Source organism: Vipera ursinii (assembly GCF_947247035.1).
Source record: "Vipera ursinii genome assembly, chromosome: 2".
NCBI lineage: Eukaryota > Metazoa > Chordata > Lepidosauria > Squamata > Viperidae > Vipera > Vipera ursinii.
In genome coordinates this window covers 15,201,464-15,221,399 of record NC_139513.1, presented here as the reverse complement: position 1 = coordinate 15,221,399, position 19,936 = coordinate 15,201,464, and the positions used below count along the sequence as shown (strand labels likewise).

At 44.1% G+C, this 19,936-nt stretch overlaps 1 protein-coding gene across 3 annotated transcripts in view; it reads right to left on the bottom strand.

Annotated features, from left to right (window-relative positions):
• Nucleotides 1–6,585: 6,585 nt before the first annotated feature.
• Nucleotides 6,586–19,936, bottom strand: part of LOC310635350 (uncharacterized protein) — an 80,374-nt gene continuing 67,023 nt past the window's right edge. For 2 of the 3 annotated variants that reach the window (XM_083354190.1, XM_083354191.1), the window contains one exon: nucleotides 6,586–10,078. In XM_083354190.1, coding sequence (XP_083210316.1) covers nucleotides 7,931–9,688 — 1,758 coding nt within the window. In that variant the 5' untranslated portion in view covers nucleotides 9,689–10,078 and the 3' untranslated portion in view covers nucleotides 6,586–7,930. Of the gene's footprint in view, nucleotides 10,079–18,492; nucleotides 18,523–19,936 lie in introns of all 3 variants that reach the window. The other variant, XM_083354192.1, reaches the window with a different exon arrangement.

Below are 19,936 nucleotides of genomic sequence, written 5' to 3'. Positions count from 1 at the left end.
TAGTTTGAACATTCTTTGGCACTGCCTTTCTTTGGAATTGGAATGTACACTGATCTTTTCCAATCCTGTGGCCACTGTTGAGTTTTCTAAATTTGCTGGAAAATTGAGTGTAGTACTACTACTAGTACTACACTCTATTTGCCAAATGCCAGGCCGGCTTGTTCAAATAGATAGGTCTTCAGACCGCGTCGGAAGGAGTGAAGGTCAGGTGCCATCCGGAGCTCAACCGGCAGCTGATTCCATAAAGCCGGGGCGCCCACAGAGAAGGCCCTCCCCCTGGGGGCCACCAGCCGACATTCTCTGACCGGTGGCACCCTGAGGAAGCCCTCTGTGGGAACGCACAGGGCGGAGGGAAGTTGACGCTAGCAGCAGGTGATCCCCGAGGCTGACTGATTACCAGGCTAACATTTTTAGAGGGACTCTATGCAGTGCTGTTTGTAATGTACATCTCGTAGGTTTTAGATGGGGATAGTGGCAACTTCAGCTATTGGATCTGAGCTCTGTTGCATGGAGGAATCTGGAATAAAAGAACCGCAAGGTATATTTTACTGATTCCCTTTTCATTGAGGAATTAAAGATGGCATGCAAAGAACTTCCTGCGTAGCGTGCTGTAATTTATGGCGACAATGTCCCCCTCTAGACAGCCTGTCTACTATCTACAATGTGATCCACTACAAAAAAATTGTAACCTGTCCTCTGAATTGTTAGTGAAATGAACAAATGAACAATTCTTTGCTTTCTTCTAAATTCAGGATCATTCATCTATATACCTTAAATATCAGTTCATCACTGCAAATATTTGTTCTGTACCAGCCTGCTACCGGCCCTGCAGAAAAGGCAGGGACAACCCCTTTACAAACGGCAAGAGGCTGGAATTACGCCTGCCAAATTTATAGCTACAAAAACAAACAAGACACGAACCAAGAAACAGGAGCTTTAAGAAACACGAACTATCCAAGCGGTTGCCTTCAGCAAACCAGCCCTCCCCACACATTCCCCTTATATAGAGTTCAGGGCGTGGCTTCTCTCTGCCTCCTTCCGAGAAGCCCCATTGCCTTCCTCTGTTTACTCCTAATTGACTGCCTCCTGCGTCGGGCGTCCTTGAACAGGGCCAGCTGTGGGTCATCTTCATCCACGCTGTCAGGCTCACACAGCTGGGTCTCCGTGGTGACCAAGTGGGAGGGGCCTGGCTGAGGGCTCTCATCAGCAAGATCTTCAACCCCCTCAGCAAGGTCTTCAACACCCCCCTCCTTCTCCTCTGAGTCGTCCGACCCAACTGCTGAACCCACAGGCTGACCCTGAATCACAACAATATTGTTTCTCTGTTTACTTGTAGCCATTCCTTGGAAATCCTTAAAGAAAAATTGACTTTCTTTTAAATGAAAATGATGACATGGTATATGTCATTTGTTGTTGTTTTTCCTCTGAGGTTTATTTACCTATTTTTAAGAACTGCTAAGGACCAGATGACTTTACTATGTCCTGATATGTAAAAACCATAGAACTCTTTTTCATGTGATCCTATGAGCGCAGAGAAATGGATGGCTCTGCCCAAGTGGACCCAGGTGACTTTGTGAGCTGACCTCTTCCCAACAAGCTGCAACTGGGAGTACAGCCACTTCTCAGAAGCCGCCTGACCATGGATGGAAACTGCGGGCTGGTTGGAGAAGGCTGAAGAGGATGTGGATTCCAAAGATTTGGAGTTAAACAGACTCGATGTGTTATGAACTGGACTTTCTTAAGAAGATTGGAGAACTTATTTTTTTTATTTTATTTTTTGCCACACCTCCTGGAAGATGGCCGCTCGCAGCTGATCGCAGAGATCAAAGGATGCGGGTTTGGCATGGAGCCCTGCAGGGGGCTGTTGTTCCCTAGCCCGGATGGGTGACAGGACCCTCCGAGGCTTCAGTGGAGCCCGCAATGAGCGCCAGCAATAACAACGGGGCGGTGTTAGAAAGGACGGCGAGGCGGCGAGGAGGCAAGGCTCCCGGACTCGAAGGGGCCAAGCGGAACGGCCCGATCAGGCAGACGGTCGAATTACAACGGCGGACAATAACCGGCGGCACCCCGCGGCAGCCTGTAAAACGGCCGATGATGGGCGGGCTGCAACGCGCAGTTTGCAACCTTTTCTGGCTAGTTCAGACCGGCAGAGAACATAAACTAGCAGACAGCTGCAGTCGGGACCTTGCGACGGCCCCCAAATCAGCTGTTAAGCGGCCTGCTTGGAAGTGAGTAACCGGCGGCACCCTGCGGCAGCCTGTAAAGCGGCCGATGATGGGCGGGCTGCAGCGCGCAGTTTGCAGCCTTTTCTGGCTCGTTCAGACCGACAGAGAGCTTATACTAGCCGGCAGCTGCTGGTGGGATCTTGCGGCGGCCTCCAGATCAGCTGTTAAACGGCCTGCTTGGATGCGCGACGTGCAGAAGCCTGTAATGGACCTACAACTACCTGATCGATCTCCCTTCGACAGACAAACGGTCCGGTCCTGCAGCCACCTGCGGAGGAGCTGTAACGACCTGGGGCTGCCTAGTAAGGTAGCCCGGACGGCAAGGCTCCAGAATTGGTGGCTGCTGCCCCCCATCTGGCCATCTATAAGATCATCGAGCTTCCCCCCTCCCCGACGGAGGTCTGTGGGATGATGGCCACCGTCGGTAGGCTGGAGTGCCATTTAAAACCCTCCTGTATCTGGTCTGGAGGGCGGAATTCACCAGGGACCACCTGAAGCTTTATTTGGAGGTGGGATGTGCCGAAAGGCCCCCGAGATAGCAGTTATCCCCTCGGGATCATACTTTAAATCTAGATAATCCCCCTTCATTTTTTTTCACCGGAGACTGACTACCGCCCCTCGGTCGCGATGACATCTAAGGCATGGAGATAGATGAACTACCAACGCTCATCGCCGGAGCTACGAAGTTATCCACCAACAGACTATTTTAGCATTCACCGGACTCTCTCTCCTCCTGCGACCTACCCAGGGCTGGATGGTGGTCCCCTGAGATCCTAATCACTGTGAGAGGGTGACCATGTTCTCAGGAGCCACTACTTCAGCTCTGTGGTCTTGATATGCAGTTGTTCCAACCAGCTCGTCCTTTACTCCTATTTCCACCTCTGATGGCTTACATCAGAAGTGAGCTACTTGCCCTGAGAGCTTCCCCCCTCTCTCAGAAGTGGCCATCAGACCTACGCTGCCGTTTCCTTAATCACGGGTCCTGGGACCCCGAGAGGTGGCATGGCGCCAAGAAGAGGCTCTTGGGTTTTCTTTTAAATTTTTTTGAAGGGTTAGGGAGGGGGGAGGGTCAGGCCCGGCAGAATGAGGGGAAGATCCTACCGGACCTGTCTCAGTCCAGGTTGGCCAATGGTTGCGGCAATATGAGGGCCGAGGACAGTCTTGTAACCCAGGGGGATGGGACAGGGATACCGATCCCCACAGTAATTGGGAATGGCAGCAGATGGAGGAGCAGAGGGCCATATCGTAATCTGAGATCACGCCCACGCTATCTTCTTGATGTGGCGCGCTCTGGCCCTCTGGCTCTCACCTGCTGTTCGGGGGAAGAGGGAGGACAGACTCCTGAGCTCAGGATGATCTATTTTAATGCCAGGTCTGTTGTGAATAAAGCTCCCCTCATCCATGACTTGATCGAGGAGGAAGATGCAGACCTGGCGTGCATCACGGAAACCTGGTTGGGCCCAGAGGGAGGGGTCCCTCTGACTGATTTATCCCTCCAGGTTTCCGTGTGCTACATCAACCTCGAGCTCAGGGTAGGGGAGGTGGCGTGGCGGTCGTTATCAGAGAGACCCTCCATCCGCGGGAGGCCACTGCCCCTCAGATAGACGGATGTGAATCCCTCCTCTTAAGATGGGGTCCTGGTGGTCAGTTGGGCCTACTTCTGGTATACCTCTCTCCAAGCTGCACAGCAACGGTTCTACCCAAGCTACCTGACGCCATCTCGGGATTGGCGGTCGAATTTCCAAAACTTATGGTACTGGGAGACTGTAATCTACCTTCCCTGGGCAGTGCATCAGAAGTGGCCCGAGAGTTCATGGCCTCCATGACGGCCATGGACCTGACACAAATTACTCAGGACCCAACTCACGAGGGAGGAAAAATGCCTGATCTTATTTTTGTCTCTGGGCAGTGGCTAAATGGACTGGGTGGGGTTACCCCAACATCACAACCCCTTTCATGGACAGACCATTACCTCCTGCGGTTGGGCCTCCGTCACGTCACCCCCCGCCGTCAGGAGGCGGAACCGACCAGGTGGTTCCGCCCCAGGCGCCTGATGGACCCAGATAAATTCCAGATGGCGCTTGGACCGATTGCCACCTCCCTCTCCCACAACCCGGTCGAGTCCTTAGTTAATGCCTGGCAGCAGGCTGCTTCGGAGGCACTCAACCGCGTTGTCCCTTTGCGGCCACTGACCCGGCGCAAGTCCCGACTCGCTCCTTGGTTCTCCAAGGACCTGCGGGAGATGAAGCGCCAGAGAAGAGGCCTAGAGAGCATTTGGAGAACCAGTCGGTCTGAGTCTGACCGAACACAGTTAAGATCCTTTTCTAGATCTTATCTCGTGGCAATGAGGGTGGCAAAGCGCGCCTACTTCACCGCCCTCATTGCGTCCGCAGATAATCGCCCGGCCGCCCTATTTAGAGTGGTCCGCTCCCTTATAAGTCAAGAGACGGGAGAGGACCCCCTACATGGACGGGCTGAGGAATTTAGTAAATATCTGGTGGGCAAAATTGCTCAGATTCGGGCTGGTCTGGACTCTGACTGGGCAGTATCTAACGAGAGGAAAGCGATGAAGTTGGCCGAGTACATTTGGGAAGAGTTCGATCCTGTGACTCCGGATGAAGTGGACAAGATCATGGGGAAACTAAGTGCCGCCACATGTTTGTTGGACCCGTGTCCCTCCTGGCTAGTCTATGCAGCTCGGGAGGTTACACGAGGCTGGCTCCTAGCAGTTATCAATGCCTCATTGAGTGAAGGGTACTTCCCTGCTGCCTTGAAAGAGGCGGTGGTAAGGCCCCTCCTCAAGAAGCCGGCACTGGACCCAGCTGTTTTAAACAACTTCCGTCCTGTCTCTAACCTTCGCTTCCTTGCGAAGGTCATTGAGAGCATGGTGGCACGAGAGCTCCCTTTGAACCTGGAGTAAGCTGAATATCTAGATCCGTACCAATCGGGTTTCAGACCCGGGCACAGCACGGAGACGGCATTGGTCGCGCTGGTGAATGATCTCTGGCGGGCCCGAGATAGAGGTTATTCCTCTGTCCTGGTCCTATTAGATCTATCAGCAGCTTTTGATACCATCGACCATGGTATCTTACTGCGTCGTCTTGAGGGGCTGGGAGTGGGAGGCACCGTTTTGCGGTGGTTCTCCTCCTACCTCTCGGACCGTTCGCAGACGGTGTTGGCAGGAGGGCAGAGGTCAAGCCCTAGGCCTCTTAAGTGTGGAGTGCCTCAGGGTTCGGTGCTCTCGCCCCTCCTGTTCAACATCTATATGAAGCCGCTGGGAGAGATCATCCGTAGCTTCGGGGTGAAATATCATCAATATGCTGATGATACCCAGCTATTCATCTCCACCCCGAATCAACCCAGTGATGCCCTCGATGTGATGTCCCGTTGCCTGGAAGCGGTACAGATTTGGATGGGAGAAAACAGGCTTCGACTTAACCCGGCCAAGACTGAGTGGCTGTACATACCGTCATCTCGTTTATTCCAAAAGGTTCCATCTCTGACTATTGGAGGAGAGATGTTACCTCCCATTGATAGAGCACGCAATCTGGGCGTCCTCCTAGATTCACGACTCAGTTTTGAAGATCATATTGGAGCTGTGGCTAGGGGGGCATTTGCACAGATTCGTCTTATATACCAATTGCGCCCCCTTTTGGACCGAGATGCCCTACGTACAGTCACCCACGCACTCGTTACCTCCCGTATTGATTACTGTAATGCTCTCTACATGGGGCTGCCCTTGAAGACCACCCGGAGGCTTCAGCTGGTGCAGAATGCAACTGTACGGGTTGTGATGGGAGCTCCCCGATACTCCCATATTACACCCCTCCTGCGTGAGCTGCTTTGGCTACCAGTTGCCCTCCGGATGAGATTTAAGGTGCTGGTACTTACCTTTAAAGCCCTACATGGCTTAGGTCCGGGATACTTGCAGGACCATCTGCTGCCGGGAACAAATCCCCATCGTCCAGTACGCTCACACAGAGAAGGCCTCCTCAGGGTATCGTCAGCTAGGCAATGTCGACTGGCGACCCCCAGGGGAAGGGCCTTCTCTGTGGGAGCGCCAGCCCTATGGAATCAGCTCCCCCCTGAGCTTCGGATGGCCCAAAACCTCCAATCCTTTCGCCGCGGCCTCAAAACACTCCTGTTCCACCAGGCCGACCTAGACTGACAGGCATTTTATTTAATTTATATTTAGTATTTTTAATTTATCTCTTAAATTCTCTAATTTAATTTATTGCACAGATGTTCTCAATTTTATTTCTATCTTGATCTCTGTACTTATTATATGTTTTGCTGTTAGCCGCCCTGAGTCCTTCAGGAGATAGGGCAGGATATAAATCCCATCAATAAATAAATTAAACTGGAAAACTATTTCGACTGAACATTTTGGGTAAAATGGATCGACAACAGAGGTTTATAATTTTTGGGAATAAGACACAATTGTTGGGAAAGCTCAATCAAAATCTTATGGAAAAGCTTTATTATTAAGAATCAAATGAATATATTTGTTCCTGGATGGATCAGACAATGATTGGGCTGACTTAACATAAATAACAAGCCATTGTAGGGAAATACAATAGATGGTTAAAAGAGGGCTTTGATGTTTAACTCATGTGTTCAGCACTTTGCCTTTATACACAATAGATAAATGAAGGAGAAATTGATTCTAACTAGAGGAAGAAATTCACAAATTTTGGGGCTGCTTTGCAAGGGTAGGAAACTAATATTGTTACAATATGTTTATCAACATTCAACTGATTTACTGTATGTAAATCCATTTTTGTCTTTTTAATGCACATTTTTTTAATGTTTTCCCCATCCTTGTTGTAATTTTTGTCCTTTTTCTTTTGAGTTTGTATTCTATCTTAATTTGCTTAATATTTTTTCTTTAAAAAGGCCCCTTACCAGAAGTAATTTCATGTAGCTGCTCTGTATCAATTTTCTAAGCTGCCTCTAAATCTAGAATGACAGCATCATAGGGTTGGAAAGCACCTCAGGGGTCTTCAGGTCAAACCCACTGCTCAAGGCAGGAGCCTTATATAACCCCAGTCAAATGACTATCCGGTTTTTTCTGGAAACCCTCCAGTGATGGAGCATCCACAATGCCAGGAGGCCAGCTATTCCATTGATCAATTGCACTCACTGACAGAAAATTTCTCCTTACTTCTAGATTGGATGCTTCCAGCCACGAACTTCTTGTTCTGCCTTCTGTTGTCCTAGAGAATGGGTAGGCAACCTCGTCTCTTTTATGACGCATGGATTGCAACTCCCAGAATTCCTGAGTCAGTGTCGATGGGTTAGAGCCGAGGTTTCCTACCTATCCTAGAGAATAAGTTGATCTCCTCTTGGTGACAGCCCCTCAAATAGTGGAAGACAGCCATCACGCCACCCCCAAACCTTGTCTTCCATGGCCTAGACATACCTAGCTCTCTGAACTGATTGTATGTGATGTTTTACCAGGCTGGAATTATCATTGAAACTTTTGTCTCAATCAAGACATTAAAAGGCTTTCTCTCCTGTGTGAAACCTCTGGTGACTCACCAGATGTGAATTCTGACTGAAAAATTTCCTACAATCAGGACATTCAAAGGGTTTCTCTCCTGTGTGAGTCCTCTGGTGTATCACCAGGTGGGAATTGCCTCTGAACCTTTTCCCACTTTCAGGACATTCAAAGGGTTTCTTTCCTGTATGAATCCACTGGTGTCTCACAAGGCTGGAATTCTTTTCTCACAATCAGGACATTCAAAGGGTTTGTCTGCTGTGTGAGTCCTCTGGTGTGTTACCAGGCTGGTTTTGTGATTGAAACTTTTTCCACAATCAGGACATTCAAAGGGTTTCTCTCCTGTGTGAGTCCTCTGGTGTGTCACAAGGCAGGAATTTTGACTGAAAGTTTTCCCACATTCAGAACATTCAAATGGTTTTTGTCCTGTGTGAGTCCTCTGGTGTCTCAAGAGGCAGGAATTGTCACTGAAACTTTTCCCACAATCAGGACATTCAAAGGGTTTCTCTCCTGTGTGAGTCCTCTGGTGTGTTACCAGGCTGGATTTGTGATTGAAACATTTTCCACATATTGGACATTCAAAAGGTTTCTCTCCTGTGTGAGTCCTCTGGTGTATCACCAGGTGGGAAAAGCGACTGAAACTTTTCCCACAATTTGGACATTCACACGGTTTCTCTCCTGTGTGAGTCCTCTGGTTTGTCACCAAGCTGGATTTGTAATTGAAACTTTTTCCACAATCAGGACATTCAAATGGTTTTCCTCCTGTGTGAGTCCTGTGGTGTATCAGCAAGTGGGAATTGCAACTGAACCTTTTCCCACAATCAGGACATTCAAAGGGTTTCTCTCCTGTGTGAGTCCTCTGGTGTCTCAAGATGGAGGAATTGTCACTGAACCTTTTCCCACAATCAGGACATTCAAAGGGTTTCTCTCCTGTATGAGTCCTCTGGTGTTTCACAAGACTGATATTCTGACTGAAACTTTTCCCACAATGAAGACATTCAAAAGGTTTCTCTCCTGTGTGACTCCTCTGGTGTATCACCAAGTTGGACTTTTGACTGAAACTTTTCCTACAGATAGGACATTCAAAGGGTTTCTCTCCTGTGTGAGTCCTCTGGTGACTCACCAGGTTGGAATTCTTACTGAAACCTTTCCCACAATCAGGACATTCAAAGGGTTTCTCTCCTGTGTGAGTCCTCTGGTGACTCAAGAGGTAGGAATTCTCACTGAAACTTTTCCCACAGTCAGGACATTCAAAGGGTTTATCTCCTCTGTGAGTCCTCTGGTGTGTCAGAAGGCTGGAATTCTGACTGAAACGTTTCCCACAGATAGGACATTCAAAGGGTTTGTCTCCTGTGTGACTCCTTTGGTGTATCACCAAGTTGGACTTTTGACTGAAACTTTTCCTACAGATAGGACATTGAAACGGTTTCTCTCCTGTGTGAGTTCTCTGGTGACTCACCAGCTTGGAATTCTTACTGAAACATTTCCCACAATCAGGACAATCAAAGGGTTTCTCACCTGTGTGAGTCCTCTGGTGACTCAAGAGGCAGGAATTCTGACTGAAAGTTTTCCCACATTGAGGACATTCAAATGGTTTTTCTCCTGTGTGAGTTCTCTGGTGATTCACAAGGCTAATATTCTGACTGAAACTTTTCCCACAATCAAGACATTCAAAGGGTTTCTCTCCTGTGTGAGTCCTCTGGTGTATCACCAAGTTGGACTTTTGACTGAAACCTTTACCACAGATAGGACATTCAAAGGGTTTTTCTCCTGTGTGAATCCTCTGGTGTATCATCAGGTCGGAATTGAGAGCGAAACTTTCTCCACAGTCAGGACATTCAAAGGGTTTCTCTCCTGTGTGAGTTCTCTGGTGTATTACTAGGTGGGAATTATAACTGAAAGTTCTCCCACAGTCAGGACATTCAAAGGGTTTCTCTCCTGTGTGAGTCCTATGGCGTCTCATGACATGGAAATTTCTAATGAAACTGTCACACAATGAGTACAGTCATAGGTTTTCTCCCTGCTGTGAATCCTGATGTATTACCACGTTGCCATGCTCACTAAAGTATTTACTACACTAGAAGTGCTTTTATGGCTTTGCTCTTGACTTTTCATGTAAAGTATCCTTGAATTTTCATGTAAGATATCCTTGAGTTCTGAATAATCTACTTATTCCAGTTTGAAATCTTTCTTGATTTTCTCTCTTTTTTTCTAAGAGCTGCTGGAGGAGGAGAATTGTGTATTTTTCTGAAGGAAATGGAAAATATTTTGATTTCTGGCTTGATTTGCTTTGCTTTTCAACCTTGCTTGTTATTCTTAGCTGTCCAGAGTGCTCTTCTTCTATTCCTCCTTTCTATAAGATTTAAAGAAAAGCGTAAAATGGTGAGAGGTGTGAAAAAAGAAAACAAGTATACATTACAATGGAAAAGCAAACATGCCAGAATGATAGAATAATCTCTTACGTTGCTTATGATTCATGTGATACATGGAATACTACCGACATCCATGTTCAAATATCCAATCAAATTCAGTTGTTGGTTTGGATAAAATTTGTTTTAGATAAAATTTCTCGGTCAATCACAAATTCTTAGCAATGCAAAGGGTTATTATCAAATACATCTGGAAGTGATGGGGATAGATTATATAAACAGCGGGGATAGTGAATTAATTGATACAGAACATCCCTGCATCTAGCAATCTAAAAACTATAGGGCTATCAGTGCATGTAACATAGATGTGTTTGTGGAGAAGAATATCAACCTTGCTGCCAAGCAAAATGAAGCTTTTAATAGCAAGTGCCACACAAAGTGCGCTAACCAAATAGGTGGTAAGACAATAGGGGAACTCAGGTACCACAAAGGTTATGTAGAAAACAAACACAGCGTCAGTCATAAAGGACTCAAATGTCTATACACCAATGCACAGAGTATGAACAGCAAACAGGGTGAACTAGAAATTCAGGTTAATGAGGGCAGATATGATATTGACGCCGTTACGGAAACATGGTGGGATGAAACCCACAAATGGAACACACAGCTAGAGGGATTTAAATTATTTAAAAGAAACAGACCAAATAAAAGAGGAAGTGGAGTTGCTCTCTGTATAAGAAATAACTACATGTCTACAGAAATAGAGCACAACAATGATGAAAACTGTAATCTTGAATGCATTTGGGTCAATATAAAAGGGAGAAAAAATGACATTGCCATAGGTGTATACTATAGGCCACCCAACCAAACAGAGGAAATAGATGAACTTTTTGCTAGTCAGCTAACTAAGGTATGTAGGAAGCACATCACAATAGTAATGGGGGACGTTAACTAGCCTGACATCAACTAGGAGACAAACTCTGCACCAAGTGGAAGATCAAACAGATTCCTGACAAACCTAGCAGACAACTTGCGTCTCACAAAAAGTAGAGAAGGGAACTAGAGGTTTAGCCATCTTGGATCTAATTCTCACAAACAGAGATGAAATGATAGAAGGTGTTGAAGCCACAGGAACCTTGGGAGGAAGTGATCATGAAATATTGGAATTCAACATGGAAGCACAAGCAATAGAACATGGTCAAACTAGAATCTTGGACTTCAAGAGAGCTAATTTCAATAAACATTAGAAGGCTTGGGAAGGATTCCATGGATGAGAATCCTCAAGGGGAAAACAACTCAAGAAGCTTGGGAAATTTTGAAAAGTGAGATAATAAAAGCCCAGTCTAGCACAATACCAACAAAGAGGATAAATAACAGCTCTCAAAAGAAACCAGCATGGCTGCATAAAAAACTCTGACAAACTGAAAGATAAAAGGTACAAGTATAGAAAGGGGAAAGAGGGGCACATAATTAAGTCAGAACATCAGCAAATAGCCCGAGCCTGCAAAGATGAAGTGAGGAAAGCTAAGGCTCATAATGAACTAAGGCTTGCGACCAAAGTCAAAAATAACAAAAAAGCTTCTTTCAACATGTAAAAAACAAGAAAAAAGTGAAGGAAATGATTGGTCCATTAGTGGGTGAAAGTGGCAAGAAGATGACAAGTAATACGGAGAAAGCAGAACTATTTTAACTTGTTTTTTAGGAAGTTACCTAGAGATGTGGTGGTTTACTTTACAAAGAGAGCAATTAGGGATGAAGTTATCCAAGTTGCTTATGATACTAAGCTTGTGGTTGCTGAGCAAGAAGTTTTGGTTTTAAAAGAGATTCCTCCAAACATCTTAAGGAGAAGGAAAGATTTTGCCTTTTTGGCACAGGAACTTAAGAAATGTGACATCAAGTTTAGATGGGAGATTCCAGTGGGCATGGTGGTGATGCATGAAGGCAAGAGACACCGTTTGGTCACAGTGACTCAGGCACGTGATTTTTACAGTAAAGTTTTAAAAGCAACCCCTCCACCACTTTTGGAATCTGTAAAGGGAAATGGCGAGGGAAAGCCTCAAGATGCTGAAGGAATACAGACAGAGGAGAATGGTACTGGAGGGGATCAAATTACAGTTTCATCGGCAGCTGCTAGAGAGCAGAGGATGACGCGTGCCGCCTTAAGACAAGTGAGACAAGAGCAAGATCAGCAGAAAGTTATGGAACCTCCAAAGCGTACTTATAGCGAAGCTGTGGGAGGGGCGCGGCCTAAGGAAGTGAAAGGGGTCCTGGCAGTCGTGCTCCAGAAGCTTCGGGATGCCAAGAATGGCAACTAAGTTCCTAACCTGGAATGTTAATGGATTAAACTCACCACAGAAGAGAAAGAAAGTTTTTCAATATTTTAAACAATTTAAGACTGACGTTATCTGCTTGCAAGAAACGCATATTAGGGTTATGGACCAAAAGTACTTGTTGAATTCAAGGTTGGGTACGCAATTTATTGCTTCTGCAATGAATAAGAAAAATGGAGTGGTTATTTATGTTAAGAATACTCTGACAGCGGAACTAATTGAAGTAGATAAACAAGGAAGATATGTTATGATAGATTTGCTGTTAGAAGGCAAAAAAAACGCTTTTAGTTGGACTGTATGCTCCTAATCAACAACAAGCTGACTTTTATAGTTCACTACATACAAAGATTACCCAGTTGGATTATAAATCTTTTATTTTTATGGGAGATTGGAATGGTGTCTTGGATGTACAGCTGGACAAATCTGTTTTTTTTAAACATGCCCCGAGTCATGCTAGATTGCCTAAATCTTTTTTTGAAATGAAGGATGATCTGGAATTGCGAGACGTTTGGCGAGAAACACATTTACATGAAAAGGATTATACTTTTTTTTCTGATAGACACCAATCTTTTTCTAGGATTGATTTTATATTACTGACTAATGATTTTTTCTAGGATTAAGAAGATAAAGATTTGTGCAAGAACTATATCTGACCATAGTCCAGTCTGGTCAGAGATCAACAAGGACAATAGAGATAGGCGCTCCTGGCGTGTAAATGAGAATTTGTTTAGAAATCAGAGAAATGTGGAAGAATGCAAAAAGCAGATGGACTTTTTTGAAATTAATATGAACAAGGATACTTCTATGGACATGGTTTGGGATGCTAGCAAAGCCTTTATGAGAGGGGTGTTAATATATATGAATAATAAATACAGACGTAATTTGGAAGTTAGGAGGAAAGAACTGGAGAATGAAATTAGGGAAAAAGAAAAGGCCCTAACTTTGAATCCATTGGATGTGAAGATTAAAGAGGTTATTAACTTGCTAAGAGGACAATTTGATAAGTTGATGGCTGATCAGGTGGCAACTAACTTACGGTTTGCTAGGCATAATACTTTTTGCAATGCCAATAAACCAGGTAGGTGGTTAGCTTACAGGTTAAGGAAAAAACAAAGGGCTTCTAACATAGATAAAATTGAACATAAAGGCAAGGTTGTGTTTCAACAGGATCTTATTAAGGAAGCCTTTGTGGACTTTTATTCCAAATTATATGCTAAAGATAAGATTAATGAAACAGACATTGACGTATATCTGAAGAATGCTAACATCCCGGTTCTTACACAAGAACAAAAGGCAGAGATTAATCAGTTGATAACAGAAGAAGAAATTCTTTTAGCAATTAAGCAACTGAAGGTGGATAAAGCGCCAGGTACGGATGGACTGACTGCGGTCTATTACAAAAATTTACAATCGGAGATGATAAAGCCATTAAGGGAATTGTTTCAGACAATTCAAAGGGGAGGAAGGGTGCCTCCGTCTTGGAGAACTGCTTTTATTTCTTTGATTCCGAAGGAAGATCAGGATGTTACTCAAGTAAGAAACTACAGACCAATATCACTTTTAAATACAGACTACAAGATATTTGCTAAGGTTTTAGCTAATAGATTGATGAGTGTTTTGCAACAGATGATTCATGGGGATCAAACTGGGTTTATTAGTGGTAGACAAATGAAAAATAATGTGAGGCATATAGTTGATGTGGTGGAGTTTTTGGAAAGGAACAACCAGATCCCTGCGGCGTTAATCTTTCTAGATGTTGAAAAAGCTTTTGATCAACTGGATTGGCAATTGTTCTAGATAAAATGAATTTTGGGGATAAATTTTTACAACCAATTAGGGCATTATATCAAAAGCAAACTGCCCGAATAATAGTAAATAATAATAAATAATAGCCCGACTGAAGTATGCAATATTGAGAAGGGCACAAGACAAGGGTGTCCGTTATCACCTCTATTATTTGTTTTAACATTGGAGATATTATTGATAAAAATACGGAATTCGGAAAAAATTAAGGGTATTCAAATTAGAGATCAGGATTATAGATTGAGGGCGTTTGCAGACGATCTGGTTGTTACGGTGACCCAGCCAGAAAACTCTGTTGTGGACCTGATGGAGATAATAATGCAATATGGGAAGGTTTCTGGATTTAAGGTTAATGTACAAAAAACAAAAATTTTAGCCAAAAACATGACAGTATCGCAAAAGGCCCTTTTAGAAGGATTAACTGGATTTGAGATTGTTAAAAGGGTTAAATATTTGGGGGTGTATCACCCTCAAATGCAAAGTTATATAAAAATAATTATGAAAAGTTATGGGGAAAAATTCAAAAAGAATTGGAGAGCTGGGAAAAATTGCAATTGTCTTTACTGGGAAGAACTGCAGCAGTGAAAATGAATGTCCTGCCTAAATTTTTATTTTTATTTCAAATGATACCGATTCTTAAAAAAGACTCTAATCTGGAAGAATGGCAACGGGGTATCAATAAATTTGTGTGGGCAGGGAAAAGGCCACGAGTTAAACGTAAGATTATGCAGGACACGCGTGAAAGAGGTGGTCTTAAAATGCCCAATCTTAAATTATATTATGAAGCTGCTGCGTTGTCAGGAATAAGTGATTGGATTAATTTGACACAAGGGAGATTATTAAATCTTGAGGGCCACGACTTGTTATTTGGCTGGCATGCATATTTGTTGTATGATAAGAAGGTAGATAATGTGTTTAAAGTGCATATTTTAAGACGGGCATTGTTGAGAGTTTGGAAGAAGTATAGACATAAGTTAGACTACAAGATGCCGTTGTGGGCAATCCCGAAACATGCAATAGAAAACATAAATGTTGGCTTCAAACATGATGTGACTACGTACAAGGAGATCTTAAGCTTGGAGAGGAACGTCTGGTGTTTGAAGCCGTATAATCTTTTGCGAGATGAGAAGATCGTTCAAACTTGGTTTCAATATGGTCAATTACGTGCCAGGTGGAAAGAAGACCAGAAAATTGGTTTCTCAATGACTGATGAAAATTTGGTAAAGCAAATTAGAAACCAGGGTCCAGCACATATCAAACGGATTTATCTTGCATTGATAAAAATTGACTCAGAAACAGAACTTGTTAAAGACTGTATGATAAAATGGGCTCAGAATATTCAAGAAGTTATTACAATGGACACGTGGGAAAAGATCTGGGTGAGGAACGTAAAATTTACGCAAGCCCAAAACCTAAGAGAGAACTTTTATAAAATGTTTTATAGATGGCATTTAGATCCTAAAAAACTTGCAAGTATGTATCCGAACTATCAACCTAAATGTTGGAGATGTGGTGGCGAAGATGCAACGTATTTTCATATATGGTGGACCTGCAAAAAGGTTAAGGCTTTTTGGATAAAAATTTGGTGGAATATGCAGAAGATCTTCAAGCAAAGGATAAAGTTTTGTCCGCAATTGTTTTTATTGGGCATAATTACAGATGCTACTGTTGTGGACATTAAGTTGATGTTGAATTTAATCACAGCAGCAAGACTCTTAATAGGTCAATATTGGAAGAAGGAGGAACTGCCGACTATAGAAGAATGGACTCTAAAAGTTTCTGACCTGGCGGAAATGGCAAAGATTTCGGCTTATTTGAAAGATCATTCGCAAGAACGTTATATTATGAAGTGGAAAAAGTGGATTGATTATATCCAGAACAAATATGGGACTAAAAAGTTTCACCTAGCATTTGAATAAGTTTTCTTTTCTTTTTTCCCCTTTTTTATGTAATATTAGTATTGCTTGTAGTCATTTCATATGAGCTAGAGTGCGATAGATTTAACAGTTTATTGTTGTTAGCATATGGATGTTTATGATTGTTCTTTGTTTTTATACCTTGTACTTAGCTCTGGGAAGTCGGGGGGGAGGGGGAATGGGGGGAGGGATAGGGAGGGTTAGGTAGGGGTGGGTGGAGGGAGGGGGGATTGTTAAAGATAAAATGTATTGTAAAACTTTTCAATAAAAAAAAGATGACAGGTAATACGGAGAAAGCAGAACTATTTAACTCATTTTTTGCATCTGTCTTTACACTGGGCGCTATCTAACAAAATGAAATTCAATGATGAAAAAAGTAAGGTTCTACATTTACGCAAGAAAAAAGAAATGTACAGGTATAGTATAGGGGGTACCTTGCTCAATAGTAGTAACTGTGAGAGTGATCTCGGAGTCCTAGTAGACAATCACTTCAATATGAGCCAGCAGTGTGCTGCAGCTGCCAAAAAAGCCAACACAGTGCTAGGCTGCATTAACAGAGGGACAGAATCAAGATCAAGTGAAGTATTAATACCACTTTACAATGCCTTGGTAAGGCCACACTTGGAATACTGCATCCAGTTTTGGTCACCATGATGTAAAAAAGATGTTGAGACACTAGAAAGAGTACAGAGAAAAGCAACAAAGATGATTAGGGGACTGGAGGCTAAAACATAAAAGGAACGGTCACTGGAATTGGGAATGTCTGATCTAATGAAGAGAAGAACGAAGGGGTGACATGATAACAGCAGTGTTCCAATATCTCACGGGCTGCCACAAAGAGGAGGGAGACAAGCTATTTTCCAAAGCGCCTGAAAGGAGGACAAGAAGCAACAGATGGAAACTAATCAAGGAGAGAAGCAACCTAGAACTAAGGAGAAACTTCCTGACAGTTAGAACAATTAACCAGTGGAACAATCTGCCTCCAGAAGCGGAGAATGCTACAACAGTGGACGTTTCTAAGAAGAGACTAGACAGCCATTTGTCTGAAATGTTATACGGGTTTCCTCCCTGAGCAAGGGGTTGGACTAGAGGACCTCCATGATCCCTTCCATTATTATTATTATTATTATTATTATTATTATTATTATTATTATTATTATTATTATTATTATTCCAGATATATGCATACAGAGAGAAATACAGATTAAAGATACAGACTCCTATAAAAGTACATATGAAGAAAATCTGTCTTTCAAGCCTGGAAAAATGTCCTAAGATAGTTTAGCGATGTGGCGGCTTTAACTGATGGATAACAGAATAACAGAGGTGGAAGGGACCTTGAAGGAAGAATTTTAATGGTGGAAATGACGATATATCAAAAAACGATGTTAATAATAGCAATATATGCACCAAACAATAAACAAGAAATATTTTATCTAAACCAAACAGGGAAATATTGGAAATGGAATATCAAAATATTTGTTTAGTAGGAGGCTTTAACGCAATTGTGAATTAAAGGTGTTTGTTAAAATGGCAGAAGAAATCTGCGTATAGAATGTCTGGAAAGAAATGAGCCCAAAAGACTCAGTATACATTTTATTCAAATAGACACAAATCCTGGTCTAGAATTGATACGATATGGATGTCCCCTAAATTAAGAACCAATATACATGAGGTTGAGATAGAACCCAATATTTGGGCTGACCATAATCCGAGGAAGCTGAGTTGGACAGGAGTAAAGAAGAAATCAAGGTGAACATTGAATCAACTCTTATTAAATAAAAAAGAAGACACTTCACTCCAGTACACATGGGATACAGCCAAAGCATACTTCAGAGGATTAGCTATAATTTATGCGGCTGAAAAGAATACAGAGAAAAAGCTACATTGTAAAACGCTAAGGAAAGAGTTTTAAAAATCGGAGCTAGAGCTTCAAAACGATCCACAAAAAATCTCTTAAGAGACAAATGGAGATAATTAAACATAAGCTAAACCTAACAGAGTCAGAAGAATTTGCTCAACAAATGAAAAGGGCAAAATAATGTTTTTAAAAAATGCAAATAAACCAGCAAGACGGTTTATAAAAATTGAAAAAGTTGATAAAGAAATTGCAAGATGAGAAGGGAGATGTGTAACTCCAAAATAAGGCAATAAAAAATAGTTAAAGAATATTGTGAAAAATCCACAAATCATAAATAAACGCTTTCAAGCTATATTAACCTAACAGCAAGATGTGCAACGATAAAAGATAACTACATAAAATTATTAATCAATTAAAATTAGATCTAGAAAAATGGAAAAATGTACAATTATCAGGAAGAATAGCTACTGTGAAAATGAATAGTTTACCAAAACTGCTCTTCTTGTTCCAAACAGCACCTATAAAAGTAGAGAAGAAATTTTTTGATGATTTAAATACTTTGATTTTGAAATTTATTTGCCAAGTAAGGAAAGCTAGAATTATCCGGCCCGAATCTGAGCGATTTTATCCGCCAGATATTGACTAAATTCCTTGGCCGGGCGATTATCTGCGGACGCGATGAGGGCAGCGAAGTATTTGGACTTCACTGCCTCCATCGCTGCGAGATAAGACCTCGTGAAGGTTCTTAGTCGCAATTGATCAGACTCAGACCGGCTGGACCTCCAACAGCTCTCTAGGCTCCGTCTCCGATGCTTCATCTCCTGAAGCTCCATGGAGAACCATGGTGCCCGCCGGGATCTGTGCCGGGTCAGGGGCCACATGGGAACAACACGGTCGAGTGCCTCCGTGGCCGCCCTTTCCCAGGCTTCCACTAAGGCATCGACCAGGCTGTGAGCAAAGATGGCAGGCACAGATCCAAGCGCCTCCTGGAACCGTTCAGGGTCCATTAGGCGCCTGGGACGGAACCACCTGGTCGGTTCCATAACCCCGCGACAGGGGGGGGGGGCGAAGCGGAAGGCCAGCCGCAGGAGGTGATGATCGGTCCATGACAGGGGAGTAATAAATGGAGATCCCCCTCCCAGATCATCAAGCCACCATCCAGATAGAAAAATAAGATCGTGTGACCCCCCCCATGAGTCGGGCCCTGAATTACCTGGGTCAGGTCCATGGCCGTCATGGAGGTCATGAACTCCCGAGCCAACCCTGACGAACCTCCCAGGAATGGCAGGTTAAAGTCCCCCAGAACCATAAGTCTGGGGAACTCAACCACCAACCCTTAGAGGGTGTCGAGGAGCTTGGGCAGGGCTGCTGCTACACAGGTAGGCGAAAGATACGCCAGCAACAAGCCCAACAGAACCCCAGGGCCAAATCTGAGGAGGAGCGACTCACACCCAACTATCTGAGTAATGGTAGCCTCCCGCAGACACAAGGTCTCCCTTACAACCACAGCAACACCCCCACACCTTCCCTGAGCCTGAGGCTGGTGAAGCACACGGAAACCTGGTGGGCAAAGTTCAGTCAGAGGGACACCTCCCTCTGGGCCCAACCAGGTCTCAGTAATGCAAGCCAGATAGGCATGCTCCTCCTCAACCAACTCGCGGATAAGGGGAGCCTTATTAACTACCAATCTGGCATTAAGGTACATCAGCCTGAGCTCAGGGGCCTGCTCATCCCCGCTCCCGGGAATACAGGGTAAAACCGGGGGGTTGGAGCGCACCACCTCTTGAAGATAGCGGGGGCGTGCTCCCGAATGTTGATGCGGCCCCCCGTACAACCACCTGTTGCCATTCCCAATCGTCGTGGGGATCCGCAACCCCACCCCTCCTTCCGGAGACCTGGAGGCGCCCAACCCAAGCCCAGTCCCACCGCGAC